Consider the following 17,052-nt stretch of genomic DNA (forward strand, 5'->3'; position numbering starts at 1 on the left):
TCCCACTTCACTGACAGCTTAAACACCATTGACAACTGACTCACTCACTCCCTCTCTCTCTCTCTCGCGCACACACGCACGCACGCACGCACGCACACACACACACACACACACACACACACACACACACACACACACACACCATCTGGGGTTCTGATCTGTGAAGCACTATACAGGGTTTCTTCAGCGCAAACAATTTTATCTATCTAAACTATGTGGCAGGTTGATTCATGGCGACTGGCCACACACACACACACACACACACACACACACACACACACACACACACACACACACATACACACACACACACACACACAGAGGGAGGGAGGGAGAGAGAGAGAGAGAGAAAGACTACCTGTCTGGACTAGAGTAGCGGAGGACTGACGTAACGGTTACCCTAGCAACCGATTAGGCGTCACCGCTTTCGACAGCAAATTCATGAGTGCGCATTTCTGTTCGGAGATTTTCTCGTCATCTGTAAAGCAAGAGAGGAAACGCCGCAACCGTGAAGCGCTATGAACTAGTTTAGCCAGTACGATAAACCAAATGTCTTTTTACTTTAACTTGAGATGTGGATCTTCATACAGTAGCGGAGCTGGACGCGCCGATCTGAAGAACATCGCCGTGTGGGTGTTGTTGTTGCTAACGTTACGCAGCAGCCAACATGGCTGAGGATGACAGCGAATGGGTCGTGGAGAGCATCGCTGGCTACTTGGGAAGTCCAGAATGGATCATTCCTGTCACGGACTTTATGGAAAACAAATGCACAGGTAAACATATTACCAGCCATGTTCATCCTTGGACATCTGGACAACAGCAAGAAGGAACGTGTCGTGTTTACTGTTAGCGTGGTGGCTAAGCTAACGCTAACTTGTTTTGACTGCGGTGATTTTTGTTTACGTTTACTAGTGAGCTGTGATATCTTCATTGCCTGATAACTTTAAATTGTATTGTGTGAATCGGAATACATGTTGCAGGAATATTTGCTTTGATACACTAAACCACTGTAACCGTAAAGTTAATGAGCGTTACACTGACGTTAAATGTAAAGGTAGCTAACGTTAATCACATTACTATAGCCTAATGGCCATGCAGGTATCTAGCTAACACTAAGTTAACTTTAGCAAGACAGAAAACTTACAGCTAGCAAAGTAGGCATGTACTGTACATTACCTTGTAGTCAATGAAAAAAACCTTACTTTAAAAACTGAAGTCAAATGCTTATATATATATATATATATATATATATATATATATATATATATATATATATAGGTAAATAATGGTAGTCTAATCTTAGGGAGTGTTGCTTTTCAACAAATGTCTCTAGTAATTAACGATCTTTATCCTAATTGCTAAAAAATAGGCTTAGGCTACATGCTGAATGTCTAGTGTTTTATTCATTTTTTTCAGTTTTTGATGAAGAAGATGAAAACAAATTAACATACACAGAAATCCATCAGCAGTATAAGCAGTTGGTGAGTACAGTTCTTGGTCCAGAAGTCTCAGTCATGCTTTGTTACTGTTAGCGTACATTTAAACATGTTTTGATGTTACCAGAGAGCATTTAATGATGGGCGCAAGATCATTTTATAGCTTGACCAACTAAATGTTCTCTTTTACTTAAACTTATTCTTCATTGTGTCCTATTTCCATACGTTGTCTCCCCATGACTCATCAGTTTTCATTTTACTGACTCATCAAACACTGGGCTGATGTAAGCTGCTTTGCTCCTGTAGGTGGAGAAGCTGTTGGAGAATTACATGCAGGAGGTTGGCATCAACGAGCAACAGTTTCTGGAAGCCTGCACCTCTCCCTTTGCCAGGTCCAAAACTCTGCAGGTACGCTACGTTCTATTGTGCAGTCCTCCCTGTTGGTTTACCGCTGTCACCCTGCCAATTAACCTGAATGGAGAATCCAGGATGGGATTGGCTTACAAAAGCCCAGCTGCATTCTGTTGCTCTCTGCCTCACTCTCCAAGGGGGATGTGTATTTTCCTGATAAAGCAGCAAAACGGGAATTTAACTTTACAGAAATAATCTATACCCGTACCTTTATCTCTGCTCATACTAGCTATAGTCACATTATTTATCCTAAACTGAATTTAGACCCATGCCTGCTTGAAGGCTGTGACTGTGTCATGCTGCGGTGTAATCTTAACCAAAAATGCTCTAACCTAATGCATAACCTAGATAAAAAATAAAGCCAATGAACTGGCCATAGTGGGTGAGGCTCTGAGGATGTGGTGGAAGGTGGAAAGTCAGAGAAGCAAGCTTGTGGTTGGGTGGTGACCATATGGAAAAAAAAACCCAGGCTGGCTGGAAAAATCTGGGCAAGGGAAATAAACAATTGTCACTTTCCCTTCCCTCAGTAACTATCACCACTATTTGAGCAAGGCACATAAACCCACCTGCTCATGTAATGGTGCGCAGCGGCCAACAGTGCATGACTGGTTGTAAAGAGCAGCTCATGTTTGTGTGTGCAGGTTTATGGTCTTTATGGTCTTATCAATGGATAGAGCGTGGCATAATCACTGCCACGGTTTGGGTTTTGATTGCTATCATAAATGTATTCACAATACATTTAGGCGCTTTGGATAAAAGCATCCACCAAGTTGTGGGTGTGTATGTTTGTGTGTGTGTGTGTGTGTGTGTGTGTGTGTGTGTGTGTGTGTGTGTGTGTGAGAGTGTATGTTTTCTGTATTCCAACTTGTAACTGTTCTAGACAAAAATGTCTTCAAGACAACTAGCCTGATTACGCAAGGGTTTAAAAGTGGATTATATTGGTCAAATAAGCATTTAAAAGTATATGGTATCTTTGTACAGTTTATCCCTAGATCTCCCTTGGCACCGGTTAGGGGGGGTAAGGTTGCTGTGCCAGTTTGGCACAGATAGAGATCTGGATTTCAATGAGATCTCCAGGAGAGTTTGATCTCATTAGTTACCACTGAGATTTATAGCTCATGTGTACAAAACAGGTTAAATTCCCATAAAACAAAGGTTAATAAGAAAGAGAGTAGCTCCTCAAGGAGAGTTTTATTACAAAAAATGCAAATACAGTCTCAGGCTCATAGAAAACATACATGGGAAACCCATACGCCTTATAAAACATCAACAGGGAGGGGCCATATTGTTGTCATTTCACTCAACTATTTTCATCTTTACATAGTTTATTTTCCTTTACACCATGGCCTGGAGAATATTTGATTCAGTCCATAAAATGTGTTTAACGAACATTGTAACCAGACAGCTCTGACGCAGCTCCTCACCATCCTAAATGTATAGGACTAGCAAGATCTGACCAATAAACTGTACATACCGACACTGAAAAACAGAGGAAGGAATTAACTAGAACAACTAGAAGTTTTACACTTGGTGCTCTGATCTTCAATATGAAAACAGACCACATTACCCATTATATCTCAACATAAGATCCTTCATGCTGTGACACATTTGGTAGTACTGGAGCCCAAACAATAATGGTGTTAGAAATCTTGCACTGACCCTGACTTAGTTAAGACAGACAGAGAACCACATCTCAAAAACATTTCTCATCCCCGCTTCTCATATGGTTTGAGCTGGTCTGTGGGGTAAAGTTCCCAGGTGATGGTCTTTAATGCTGAAACCAAAGACAAATTGCAGCAAAATAGATGATATATTCTTGGAATCATCAGGATTTCTTCTGTTTTGTTAAACGGTTTCAGTAGAGAGAAATGAGAGAGAGAAAAAGAAAAAAATAGTGAGTGAAGAAGAGGAAAGGAAGACAAGATAAAGACTTATTCCGGGCTAAAATAGTTTATTGCTCTCAGTGAAATTCCCCAATGCCAAATCTGAAAGCAAGGGTCGCTGAAAGCATGGATGTGAGAAATCAAAGCCAAGTGACTTGATTTTCTACCTTTTTTTCACACGTACAGAGATATTAGATCTCTCTAGTAGAAAGAAATTGATCATATCTCAGTTGTGTTTGTCTCATAACTCCAAACTAATGGTCTAAATTTATTTGTTAATTAAAAGCAATGGATCTGATTAGTACTCAGTACCGGCCGATACATAAAGTTCAGTACATAAATCAGTTGTCACTGACAGAGTGGTGTTTGGGGTTCCTACTGAGAAGAGAAGAGAAGGAGAGGAGCCAAATCTCAGTTGTCAGACGACCAGCCAGGGGAGGCGGAGAGAGGCCAGCGAGTTGAATTAAGATGTGTTACGGTGTCATATCCCTTTAGACTTACCTCGCTGACTGTGCCAGAAAAAGCTTCATCTGTGATTAAGTTACTCAGAGAAACAGGATATAGGTCTAGGCCTCAATCAGAGACAGAGAGAGAGACAGAGAGAGGGAGACAGAGAGAGAGAGAGACACAGAGAGGGAGACAGAGAGAGAGACAGAGAGAGGGAGACACAGAGAGGGAGACAGAGAGAGAGAGAGACACAGAGAGGGAGACAGAGAGAGGGAGACACAGAGAGGGAGACACAGAGAGAGAGACAGAGAGAGAGACAGAGAGAGGGAGAGAGGAGCAGAAAGAGGATGGGGGGTAAGAGAGACTGAGGAAATAGGGAGGAGGAGGAGAAAGAGAGAGAGAGAAGCTGAGCATACGGAGAGAAGCAGGTGACCCAGTTGCGGTGTACTAGGAACGCTGACGGTATATTAAAGGTTGGAGTCAGAAAGATTTGCCTGGCATTAGCCTAGATGAGGTACGAAGTTTTGAATAATGACAGAGGGCTAATGTTAACGCTATCTAAGGATTAGGCCTAAGTATAGTTCTGTTTAACGTAGCCTAATTTTTATAGGGTGTTGTTGAGCTGAGTGCCTCCATTCTTAACCACATTCTGCGGTTATCATTAAAGTCTCACTGAAATAAAAAAAGAAATACTTTTTGCCATTATAATTATCACACCATACATCTTATTTGACGATTTACGCCAAAAACAATGAACTTTATTTTATATATTTTTTTATTTTTTATATCAAATTATGTCCCGCACCAATATCCTGTTTCAACATGAAATACATCACATTAAGGAAGCAAGATGCTCTCAAAATGCAGTTTCATTGTGATTTTCTTTACAAAGTAGTTTCGTTTTTTAGGATAGAAATATTGGCAGATGAATGGGTTTAGAGAGTATATCAGCAATCTCGCATACAGTGTCCTGGCCCATACTGTACAGTCACAAGTGCTTATCTCTGTCTTATCTCAGTGCCATTCATTCATTCATTCATCATTATCCAGTGAGTACCGACGGCTTTACATGGTGTTTTGCGCTGTTGTTCAGACGGTGTTCCAGCCGGTTCTGGCCACAGATGACTTCCAGATGTTTCGCTCGCTGATGGTGCAAAAGAACATGGAGCTGCAGCTACAGGCCCTCAGGGTCATCAAGGAGAGGAACGGTAGGCTGGAGGAACACACACAGACATACACACACACTCACAGGTAGACATACGCTGCAGACAAAGCTGGAAGTAATGTGTGTGTGTGTGTGTGTGTGTGTGTGTAGGGGAGCTTCCAGAGTGTCTGATGGATGGTGTGGACGTGATGACAGAGCTGCAGCAACAGGAGATGAGGATCCTGCAGGAGGTTCTCAGGTAAGACACCTCCTTTCTCTCTCTCTCACACACACACACACACACACACACACACACACACACACACACGCAAACACACACATGCTTCCTCAGTTGACACAAGGATTGGAATTATTTACAGTGAGCTCCAAGCATTTGAACAGCAGCACACTGATTATTTGGTTCTTGTTTGATTTTAGTGTATTTTCAACCATATCAACTGAACAGTTAAAGAACTAGTGTCTTTTTTGTACTTGCTCCCCCCTTTCAATTTATTCAATAGTCATTTTTTTAAGATGTTGTGTGTGCAATTAAGTAAATATATAATCCAGCGGGTGGGTTCTAATCAGTTGTGATTTTTGATTGGTGGTTGAACTTGATTGTTCATGCCTACTTCAAAATAGCCCAGGGCAAATGTTTACATAGAGATTTTGTGTGATATAGTTTAAGAAATGTTTGCATTAGTGGACAAAATGGAAGCAATTGGTCAGTCTTCTTATTTCTTAGAGCAATTGCAATGATATCGGCTCTCTGACTTTGACATTGATGATATTGTCCTTGCAATAGTTATGCCATTGCACCTTTTACGACCAGGTCAGTAGCAGCCACCAAATCATCTCTGTGGATAAATGATGCTATCCGTAGCTGTAAGCAGGACTGCAGGAGGGCTGAGCGCAGATGGAAAAAGACTAAACTCAATGTTCATTTTCTACACATGAAAGAGCTTTTGACTTTGCTCAATCAAAAAATCGAGGATGCAAGAACAGCTTACTTCTCAGACTTAATTACTACTAATAAACACAATCCCCGAGCTCTCTTTAGCACAATCAGTCAGCTTGTACAGCCTGCTCCCGCTGCTATCTCTGTGCTGCTATCTCTGTGCTGCTATCTCTGTGCTGCTATCTCTGTGCTGCTATCTCTGTGCTGCTATCTCTGTGCTGCTATCTCTGTGCTGCTATCTCCCACTTGCCCCCTATGTCAAAACTAACGCTAGGAATCTTGGCGTTATATCTGACCCTAAATTTAAATTCGAACACCATGTCAACAAATTGGTTCAATCCTGTTTTTTTCAACTCAGAAACATTGCAAAAATCAGACCATTATTATCGGCCTCTGACTTAGAATGTATCATTCATGCCTTCATTTTTTTTCACCTGCCTTAGTCAAGCTGCCCTGGCACGTCTTCAGCTCGTACAAAATGCAGCAGCTAGGCTATTAACTAGGACTGGCCGTAGATCTCACATCACTCCGATTTTAGCCTCACTGCATTGGCTGCCAGCGAAGTTCAGGATCAATTTTAAGATTCTTTTAATCACTTATAAGGCACTACACGGCTTAGCTCCTGCCTACATTTCCGAGCTACTAAGCCCTTACACTACCGAGCGGTCCCTTAGGTCATCCAACCATAACCTGTTGGCCGGACCGCGTACCAAACTAAAAACCAAAGGCGACTGCGCTTTTGCTGCCCTGGCACCCAGACTTTGGAACAATCTCCCCCTTCCCATTAGATCAGCTGAGTCCGTTGACTGTTTTAAACAACATTTAAAAACCTACTTTTTTAGGATGGCCTTTCTATAACTTTCAATAACTTCAAGGATGTGCTCTGGGTGGTGACTGGTTGCTGTATGCTTTCTGTGTTCGTATGTGCGTTACGTCCGTATGTATTTTTGAATGTTTTTTCTTGTATGTGCTTTGTGTTTGTGTTCTCTTTTTCTCTCTTTCTGTGCCGATGTTGATGTAAAGCACTTTGTAACCTGTGTTAAAAAAGGTGCTATATAAATAAAGTTTTACTTACTTACTTACTTGCAAACCTGGAGGAACTTCTACAGTGAACCAGGCTGCATGATAGGAGCTGTAGCAGTAACACTACTCGTCCTGGATGCCCCTCTTTTGACATTCCTGCTGAATCATTTCATCTTTATGCGCTATATGGCTTGAAAATTCATGAAATAGCCTTTTGAATCAAGCTAGCTGCTTCATAAAGAAACTCAAGGCAACTTTTGGAAGCAGTCAATTTACTTATCCATCTACGGCAGGACTGTTTATTCTCTCCATGCATTGTCACTGAAAATCTAGTGTACAAAAATCGATTTGCTGGAGACTGCAGCAAGTGAAGGTGTTTCAGTGTTTTCAGTCAATCATTCAGCCGTAGAATAGCATAGAATAGAATAGAATAGAATAGTTTTATTTCAAACATGTTAAATATATATATATATATACGTAAGTAAACAAAACAAGAATAACCAATAAAATTAACAGTAAACATATACAACAAATTCTCAATAAACAACATAAATAAATAAATATTACATGTCCGAAATGGAGTAGGAAGAAGTAAAATACTTATTTGGTCCTACCCCTTTGCTAAACTTAATCAATGAACTTAATGTTTATAGTCCAACTATCCACCCCAGTGTCCATCATATACAACTTAGATAATTACTTCTATGTTCATCCTCTTTATACATAATCAACTTGTAGGTGCCCATCCGGCATGTCCCTACACTCACAGAGAGAAAACAATAGGAAAAAACAAAAAAAACAAACCAAAAAAAACAATAACAACATCATCATCAGCGAGCGTCACATTCAGCCGTCTAACTCTGATGGATGAAGTTGACACACAGTACTGTGCAAAAGTCTTAGGCATATGTCAAAGATATCCATAAAGCGAAGATGCTTTCAAAACTAATGAAATGAAAAGTTTCTGAATATCAAAAATTTACAATAAACAGCAGTCTACTGACACACTAATGCAGAAAACAAATAAACATCTAAGACTTCTAAGAAATGTATATAAAAAATCTAGGGTGCCTAAGACTTTTGCACAGTACTGTATATATATTTCATTGTACATGCCACACCTTGCAACACTGAGATAAATAAATGAATACATAAATGATTAAATAATACAAATGCAATTGATTGGCTATTTATAAATTAAATAATTTATTTGCTAATGCATTTATTTATTTATTCATGCTGACATCTCACAATCTAATTAATTATTTTTATATTTCTTTAATTATTTAATTTAGTCCAAATAATTCCTCCGTAGTACTGTGGTGGTATGTTGATATTAACTTTTTGTGCCCACAGCCTTTGTGTGTGCAGGTTTCTGAAGCTCCCCCACACTCCTGCCCTGCTCTCTGTCTAATGGGATTTCTCTAGTGGCAGCCTGGCCAAGTAGAGCAGAGTGTGTGTAACGGAACCGCAGTTAAGCTCCTTAGGGTCCAGCTAATTTAGGTTGGAGGGATTGACACTAAACAGTCAACTGACAAAAACAGTATTTTTATCCCCTTTGTCTTACCTGGGTCCCTTGGCCGCTCATCAGCAGCGCATTATCCTCTGGGATCTGGAGTGGGCCTGGTTAGACCGTAAGCTTAGGGGTGTGTTCAGGTAATGTTGTGACACGTTCAGTTAAAACAAGGAATTAGGCCGCTGACTTCTCTGCAGTATGAATGCAGCGGGAATGAGCAGCGTAAGATAATGGCCAAATGAATGTGTGATAGGAATGGCCACCATATTGATTGATTGATTTTAAGAATTTAGAAATCTTGGGTAATCACAACAGAGTAGGCCTCAAACTATTTGAATGCATTAGTTGAACAGGACTATAAAAGCGTGGACTAAATTAATGCAGCGTACAGCAAGCTTACTGTTTTCCAAAATCCAATAGGATCAAAGAGTGAAAAAGCCTTCCTCCATAACTTTGAGAATGTCATAGGCACAGAGCTTCCATTCAATTCAATTCCATTCAGGTTCTGTGGTCATAGGCTTTTTTTATTCCAAAGAAATCCTACATCATAGTCTTTTTATATTCATAGACACTATTTTCACTGTCCTGTATGACAGTCCAATGAATTTTTAGAGTTGTATGGAGCAGCAGGGAAGAAAAAGTAGTCCTTTAGTATACTTCTGATGCTCATACCAGTAAAGTAAATATGGTCTTTTAGGAGCCTATTGACCCGACCAATAGAAGTTTCAGAGCCCGTTTCGATTTTGTAGACAGATGCAATATCTTTCTGAGTTCTGTAAGTACAGATTCTCTACAGTCCCACAGCACAAAAACTATTTTTAAAAAAACATTGGAAAACTGCAAATATCAGCCATAATCCATGTCAGACAGGGTTGTGAATTGTGACCAAAAAGTCCTACATTTTGGTAGATATATATTTCCAATAACATACAAAAAACACACAAACAAGTTGACATGAGTTGTCAAAGATGGAGTAGACGGAATAGTTCTTTTTGAGTGCGAGAAGCGGATTAGTTGTGTGGAAATTTGATGCACTGAAAGAAGATTCATAGTTAAGGTTAAATATTCACAATAATACAAGATTTACATCCTTTTATTAACACATTACACACATGATTTGTAAAAAATGCTTTTCTCAAGTGTTGTAAACTGTGATAAGGTTTGATAGGGCACAGGTGTAGAGGAGTGAAGTCTGACTGACCTGAATTTGTCTCTGATGCCCACTGCAGTGTGGCAACAGTCCAGTAGGAGTTTAGTTAGTCTCATTGTACAGTCCAAATATATCGTTTTGCTGGGCAGTCCAATTGGGCATTCTTTGCGCTATTAAAATTTAAATGTCAGTCCTTTTGGATGCTATGGAAATCTTTAGAGGACTTTTTGACTAGGGATTGGCTGACAGGCTATGATCAAAATGCTGAAATAAAGTACTGTCACAGTGATTGTGTCCTAGTCGCTCCACACTGTTGTGGTTTGCATTTCCTGTCTGGCAGACAACCCTGTCATTCCCAGTGGGGTTGAACATTTTTTTTTGGACCAATCCTTTCCTGTAGTGCAAGCTCTACTGTCACTACTAGCATTGTGAGTGCTGACCTTCATCCCTCAATGCTTTTCTGCAGGGCCTTTCCAATAACCATCCATGATTCTTATGGATGGTTGAGCAGCTGTGAGAGCTTGTGAAACGACATTTGAGAGGGCATTTTCCACTGCTGTCATAAACTTGAAAGGCCCGGGCAATCACGCTAAATCACTTGGTCTTTGTTAGCAATGACAAACACTGACATTGTCTTGTAGGAGATGAGTGGACCAAAAACATGCTGGGAAAATCACCCAACACCATTATCAAGCCACTGTCACTGAGAAGTCTTTATGCTGGTGCTTCCTTTATTTTTTACCACATTCTGTGCTTATGTTTTAATCAGTTTTGTTGAATCCCTATCAGATGACATGCAGACCTTGTACATCTTTTCTTGGAACAGTGAAATATTGCACCATCTCTTTCTCTCTTGCTCCCTTTCTTCTTCTTGCTGCTCTCTTACATGCTCTCTTGCACTCTCTCTCTTTCTGTATGACTGCATGGTTAATCCTTTGTGGAAGTCTGCTCTAAGGCAATTTAAGCTGCTAATAAATCAAATTAAGGGATCTCTGTGTGAGAGATCCCTTAATTTGATTCACTGAAGTTAGTGACCTGTTCCACCATGTCTCCAGTTTTCCTTCAGCCCGCAGTTAGCCAAAGGCTAATGGATACTAGAACCTGTTGAACTCAGGGCTAACTAACTGAATCAGGCTAAAGTGGCTCTGGAGTGCTCTATAGTAAGGCTAACCCAGACTTTGCTGGCTCAACAAAATCATTTACTTAGTCCCAGGCTGATTCACACATTATGAAAAGGGGCCAAATCAGCCCTGGGCCAACTCTTGAGAAAGTGTTAAGACTAACCTGTGGCTAAGTATGCATAGTGTGAAAAGCAGAATGAGATTGGACACACATTGCATCTCCCTTTCTCTCTCTTTCTCTCTCTCCTATTGCTCGGTCCTCAGGAAGTCAAAAGAGGAGTACGATGAGGAAATGTCCCGGAGGCTGCTGTTGGAGGAAGAGGTAGGCTCCACCTCCAGCAGCTGCTCTGATAGGCCAAAGGCAGAGGGCTGTGAAGCCCAGAAAGCCATCTCTGTCCCCAGCCAACAAAGCAACACTGCCAAGGTAAGGCACCATGAGCTACATGTACCAAATAAGACCTGTGACCCAGCCAACCCTTGGGATCTCATGTGCCCTGTGTGAGCCTTGCATTCAAGCCAACTGTAAACCACCCATTCAAAAGAAAAACTGATATCAATATCAGCAAAACCTGCATGTATTTATGTAGTGCATATTGCAAGTATTTATTCTGTTACCTATGTTGGACATTTCCTGTGTAGGTTTGAATATCAGATTCAATTTGTGTTGGAGTGCCACAGATATCACCCATCATTTTGTTAACAACGTCTAAAGAGTGCCTGATGATATCAATGTGTAATGGTTAGACCCTGTGTACTTCTCCAGTCTCCCTTTTACTCTCAAAGCCACATCTCTCCTTTTTTGACGTGTCCCCCTCTCCCATGTGCTGTCTGTTCCATGCTAAGGCCAAAGCTGAGAAGAAGGGTGAGAAGAGCAGCAGCAGCAGTCACCAGGCCCCTCTAGTGAATGGAAACACTGCCACTCAGTCTGAACTGGTAACTGAATCAGCCATGTAGTAACACACCACAACCTCCTGCCCAAACTATGGATGCACTGATACCTCTTCTTCAATGCCGATATCAATTCGTAGTACTCTGTGAAATCTTTTCTTCTTCATTGAAGAGCGCCAACATCCTTTATGTGAAAAAAGGCACAAAGTCAAGCTGCTTTCTTGCATGTTAGGACCTGCACTTGGCACTTGTTAACAGATTTTATTATTAGGGAAATTCTCCGATACCAAAACCTCTTTTAGACTAGTGTTGGCCTGATATTCAAAACCTAGGTATCAGTGCATCCTGAGGGCAGACAGTTGCTTTTCAGTGTTGTAGCTTGTATGGTGGTTTGGCCATGTAGTAGCTTTGTAGTTTTCTAGCCTGTAAGGTAGGTTGTTCATGTAGTATCAAGGGCTAACAAACATCTGCTAACATCCTAACTTCAGACAAGCCCTAAGCCTTCTACAAGCTGAGAACTGTCGATGGGTGGTGTTGTAGCCGCTGGTTTCTAGCCAGCAGTTGCATGTGAGCAGTAGTGAACTGAATTTGAGGCAGCTTCTTTTGTTGTCTGTACTACATGTGTTACAGCCTGTCGGTCCCTCCCCGCAGGTCAACGGCAAACCCATCAGGAAAGAGGAGAAGAAGGTGGCTGCCACAGGAGGAGGTGAAGTTCAGACAAGTCCAGCCAAGAGCAGCTCCTCTGCTACTGCTAAACTCACCGCAGGTAGCTGAATAACATTAATGTTGTCCCTCTGTCTTCCAGATACAGAGTCTTTGAAAACTCTGCCTCTTGTTATCTCGCTAAAACTCCCCACCTTAAATGACATCTGGCTGATTTCATGGACATGACTTAACCCTGGGAAAACACTGAATAAACCCTCATTGCATCAATTTGAGCCAGTGTTGAATTATCTTCAGTTCAATTCAGTTCAAAACCGTATTTAAAACTTAAAACAATAAAAACACGTAACAAATCACCACAATATATATGTCTATATGTCTGTATATGTATACATTAGACAAGACAAGATTAGTCATTTAATGTACAAAGTAACCAGTCTAATTGCAGTGAGGGTAAATGAGTCCCTGGTTCTTGTTCTCTCCATCAGTCTAGTTATTTTCAGTTCAGTGCAATATTTTTCTTTCAAATCAGCCAGATCAACATTCTTGGTTTTTTTTTTTTAAAACTGTGTTTTCTTAACACAGCATTGTCCCTGTAATAATTTGTTTGTCTTTTATGAATTATCCTATAGTATTTTATTATTTTGTTTTATAGCGGTACTTTTTTTTCACTTTTTGTACACACAACACACCTGCGAAAGATGACGGTTATTGAATTGAACTGAACTGAATTGAATGTGTGTGTACAGGGTGTGGCATTAACTGTGTGGAGCCCAGAGTCCTTCCGGCAGTGAGGGCTCCAGTGAAGGCCAGCGAGCCGTCCGTCAGCCCCAGTCCCAGCAGCAAGGAGCAGAGCGGCAGCAGCCAGACTGCAGCCGAGACGTGGCTGGACGAGGCACGCAGGGAGGCTGGCATCTCCAAGCCATACACCGTGAGTCTGACCGTCTGTCTGTGCACCTGCTAAATACCATCATCTGTGATATACTGATGTGCTTAATATGATTCACTCTGCTTAACGCCAGGCACACGCTCCATGACTTTAGGCCTGATTTAGCAGTCCGAGAAAGGTTCTTGTGTAACAGAGGCTTAAGTTTGGGTGGGTCAGAGAGGCAGGCTCACCCAGTATTTTAGCCGTCTCAGACATGTAGAAATTTTCAAACGCGTTTGATTTTGTCAGAACAAAAAACTGCAACATCCTAGTAGTGTGAGATATGTACAGGCAGGTTTTGAGCATTGAGCAGCAATAGTCGGAGAGGAAACCAGGCGGAAGAGGCGGAAACTACAAAACAACACGTCATCATCCGGCCTTGAAGAGGAAATTATTTGGGCGTTTTATTTTACCTGCAGCTCTCTTTCAATGCAAAATGGCACTGGAGGCATTCAGCTGACACTTTGAAAAACCTATACTTACCCCCACCATAACCTGCACTTTTTACATTATGGTATGGTTTCCAAAATTCATATGTTTGCCTGTGTATTAGGCAATCATATGAGCTGTACCCCTAGTTCATCTCCCCCCGCTCTTCCCTGCAGGAGTTGTCAGCGTCCCAGCAGGAGCAGCTCCAGCAGAGGGCGCTGTATCTGCGGCAGCAGCGAGACAAGCTGCAGGCCCTGAAGAAGGAACAGCAGAAAACCAAGCAGACAACCACACCAGAGGAGGCACCCACCAAGCCCACACCAGCACCCCCCACCCCGGTAAATACAGGACCTAATGACTCCAAAGCCAGAGGCTCATCCCTGCTTTTCATTTTGGTTGTCTTTTTATCCTTTCTTTTAATTTCAAATCTTCATTCTTGATTTCACCTGTTTTTCTTTAACCCAATTCTCTTAATTTTTCCTCCTCTTCCTTTTTCTTTTCCTCCTCCTCCTTCTAACCCCCTCCACTGCCTTCTCTTGACTTTTTAATTGGGTTCTTGCTCTCTACCCCCACCCCCCACCCCCCGTCTCTGCCCTGGTCTGGCCTGTCAGGAGGCAGTGGGCCAGTCCCAGAGGAACGGGGCCTGTACCCCGCCTCCACCAGCACAACACTCTGCCAACCCCTCCAAACAGAAGGTGACCCATCAGCTGGCTTTGCCTGATGTGAACACGTGTATACATGTACACATACACACATTTGGTGTGCTGCTGTAATTTGCCGTACAGTTCTCTCTCTCTGTCTTTCTTGCTTTCTCCCCGTCCCTCAAGCATGGAAAAGGAATGGACTGCAGTCTGAGCTCTTTTACTCCATCTGTACTCCAATCCATTGCTTTTCAAAGCCATGAGGTGTAGAGAATGAGGCCTCATTTTCACTGCGGCTTAAAACCGCAACCGTTGCAAAACAATTTGTATTTTTAAGCTATTGTATTGAGAAGTAGCATTTTCAATTTATCATCTTCTCCTCTTGAGAGGTACAGCACACTACAAGTATTGAATACAACTTTGATATATGACACTTTTTTTCTACCCTAACCTGAAAATCAGTGTCACAGCTGTTGAAATGGCATCCTGAAAATGAGGCCTGTGTGTGGACTTTAGGTAGCAGGTGTGGCGTAGCCAGATTGCCAGTTCCAGCCATTATGGTCTAGTTTTCTAGTCACTTCCTCTATCTGTCTGTGCTTGGTTGTATTCTTTTTCTCACTTCCTCAACACTTTGTCTCAACCCATTGGTGGCGAGGCTAAGAGCAGTTCATCTGGAGGGGTAAGGTCATGATTTATCTCAACTGGTAACCACTGTGCCTGGTCTGGCCTCTCTCCACAGGAGATCTCTGCCGAGGAGAGGAAGAGGCTACAGAAGAGAAAACATCTGGCTGAGAAGCTGAAAGAGGAAGTAATCAAGAAGTAAACCTCCCCCTCCTCCTGCAATACTCTCATTTATATCCTGTCCCTTTCACTCTGGGCCTCAACCTCATGGCTTCCTTTACACCGCCTCCTTCAGTCAGATTGTTCACATTATGTGACACAGATCAGGGCTTTTCCAAAAAGCATTTTAGGGTATGAGATCTTCCTTGTTCAGTCGAGAGCCTGTGGAATTGACATTAACTTTTCATTGCTGTCAACACAGGAAAAACGTACATCTTTCTGTCTGTATATATTTTGGCTGGGCCTGCAGGTGGTAGTATGCACAGTTGGAGACGAGCCCAAGCAATGGATCTGTCTCTGTTAAGCCAGTTCTCAGAAGATGTTAGACATATTGAAATGCTCAGGGCATGTGATGCCTGTATGTGTTGCTCGTCCAGTGGAGGCAGCATGCTGCCGATGTTACTCGACTCGAGTGTTGAAGCCAGAATGGCCCAGCCATCACTAGGCACACCTAGTCTCGTTTCTCTGTAGACAGCAATCAAAAGATCAGATAAGTGGACCATATGGTGGAAAACTTAGATTCAATGTTAGGCTGTGAATGGCGGCTGAAGTCACAACTGGCCATGTGTTATATCAGCGGGTTATGGGGTGATGCTGGTAAAAGACAATAAGTGTGGTTGTCTTATGTCAAGGTGATGGGAACATTATCTGGCATGAGTGTACAGTCTTGTTTTCCACTGTCTTTAGCATTCCCAGGGAGAGGAGTCAGCTGCTACACCGTATAGCTGATTAAACTGTAGCTCACTAGTCAAAGAGCGCTGTGAAGATGAACAGACTGGACTATCGTGTTCGTGAAGAGGCCAAGACAGCAGTGCGCCGTTGAGATTTGTACGAGGAATACAGTATTTATCTTCAAACCAATCTAGAGTCTTCACTTTAAATAATCATAATAATGCACCATTTCCTATGTAATAATATCATGTATGCTGTTTAATAAATCCAATTTTATACAAACTACCTTGGCTGGGCTCTCAAGTTGTATGATGACTGTAAGGCTACAATCAGTTAATTAATACTTGGGCTGGGTTTCCACAAATCATGTTAGTCTTAAAATGATCTTGGTCCATTTGACTTTCCACAGAGCAAAGAGTGTTGTAAAACCAAGATGCTGCTTGGGGAAACCCACTGCTGAGCCATGTGGCTGAGTTACATTACTTAAAATATACCAAGGCCAAAATTCAGATCCAATCAGCGGCTGTTTGGTTGATTTTTGGTATACAGTGGTTCTTTTTTTGTAACATTTTTTCATTTTTATTGCATGATGAATTTGAGGTTGTTCAATGGATATTGAAAATGTAAAGGTTAAGAATATTGTAAGAACCATCTAAAGAATTAGCAATAGCCTATAAGTATACACAGACAGTACAGGGACGGTACTTAGTGTTAGGATTCTGTATACACTTCACATTTGTTTAGGCATGGCATCTTTTTATCTCCATCTTTGCACATTTCCAGAAAATGACATCTGATGACATCAAGGATTAGTGTCGTTTCTGCTGTTGATAAAATTGGGCGATTACATCTTGACTTAACTGTCCAAGATCAAAACATCAGTATATGGGAGCTCTCTTTAA

At 41.7% G+C, this 17,052-nt stretch overlaps 1 protein-coding gene across 2 annotated transcripts; it reads left to right on the plus strand.

Moving 5' to 3' along the window:
- Positions 1-420: 420 nt before the first annotated feature.
- Positions 421-16,435, plus strand: cfap36 (cilia and flagella associated protein 36). 2 transcript variants are annotated; one of them, XM_078288725.1, is made up of 12 exons: positions 421-773; positions 1,417-1,481; positions 1,743-1,844; positions 5,271-5,385; positions 5,493-5,580; positions 11,354-11,513; positions 11,933-12,022; positions 12,629-12,743; positions 13,390-13,571; positions 14,174-14,335; positions 14,609-14,692; positions 15,378-16,435. In XM_078288725.1, exons 1-12 carry the CDS (start codon positions 668-670, stop codon positions 15,459-15,461), a joined length of 1,353 nt encoding a protein of 450 aa, XP_078144851.1. In that variant the 5' UTR covers positions 421-667; the 3' UTR covers positions 15,462-16,435. The 2 variants fall into 2 exon arrangements, with proteins under 2 accessions (XP_078144851.1, XP_071756165.2); XM_071900064.2 differs by lacking the exon at positions 14,609-14,692.
- Positions 16,436-17,052: the final 617 nt, after the last annotated feature.

Source organism: Centroberyx gerrardi, chromosome 15, assembly GCF_048128805.1.
Source record: "Centroberyx gerrardi isolate f3 chromosome 15, fCenGer3.hap1.cur.20231027, whole genome shotgun sequence".
Taxonomy (NCBI): Eukaryota; Metazoa; Chordata; class Actinopteri; order Beryciformes; family Berycidae; genus Centroberyx; species Centroberyx gerrardi.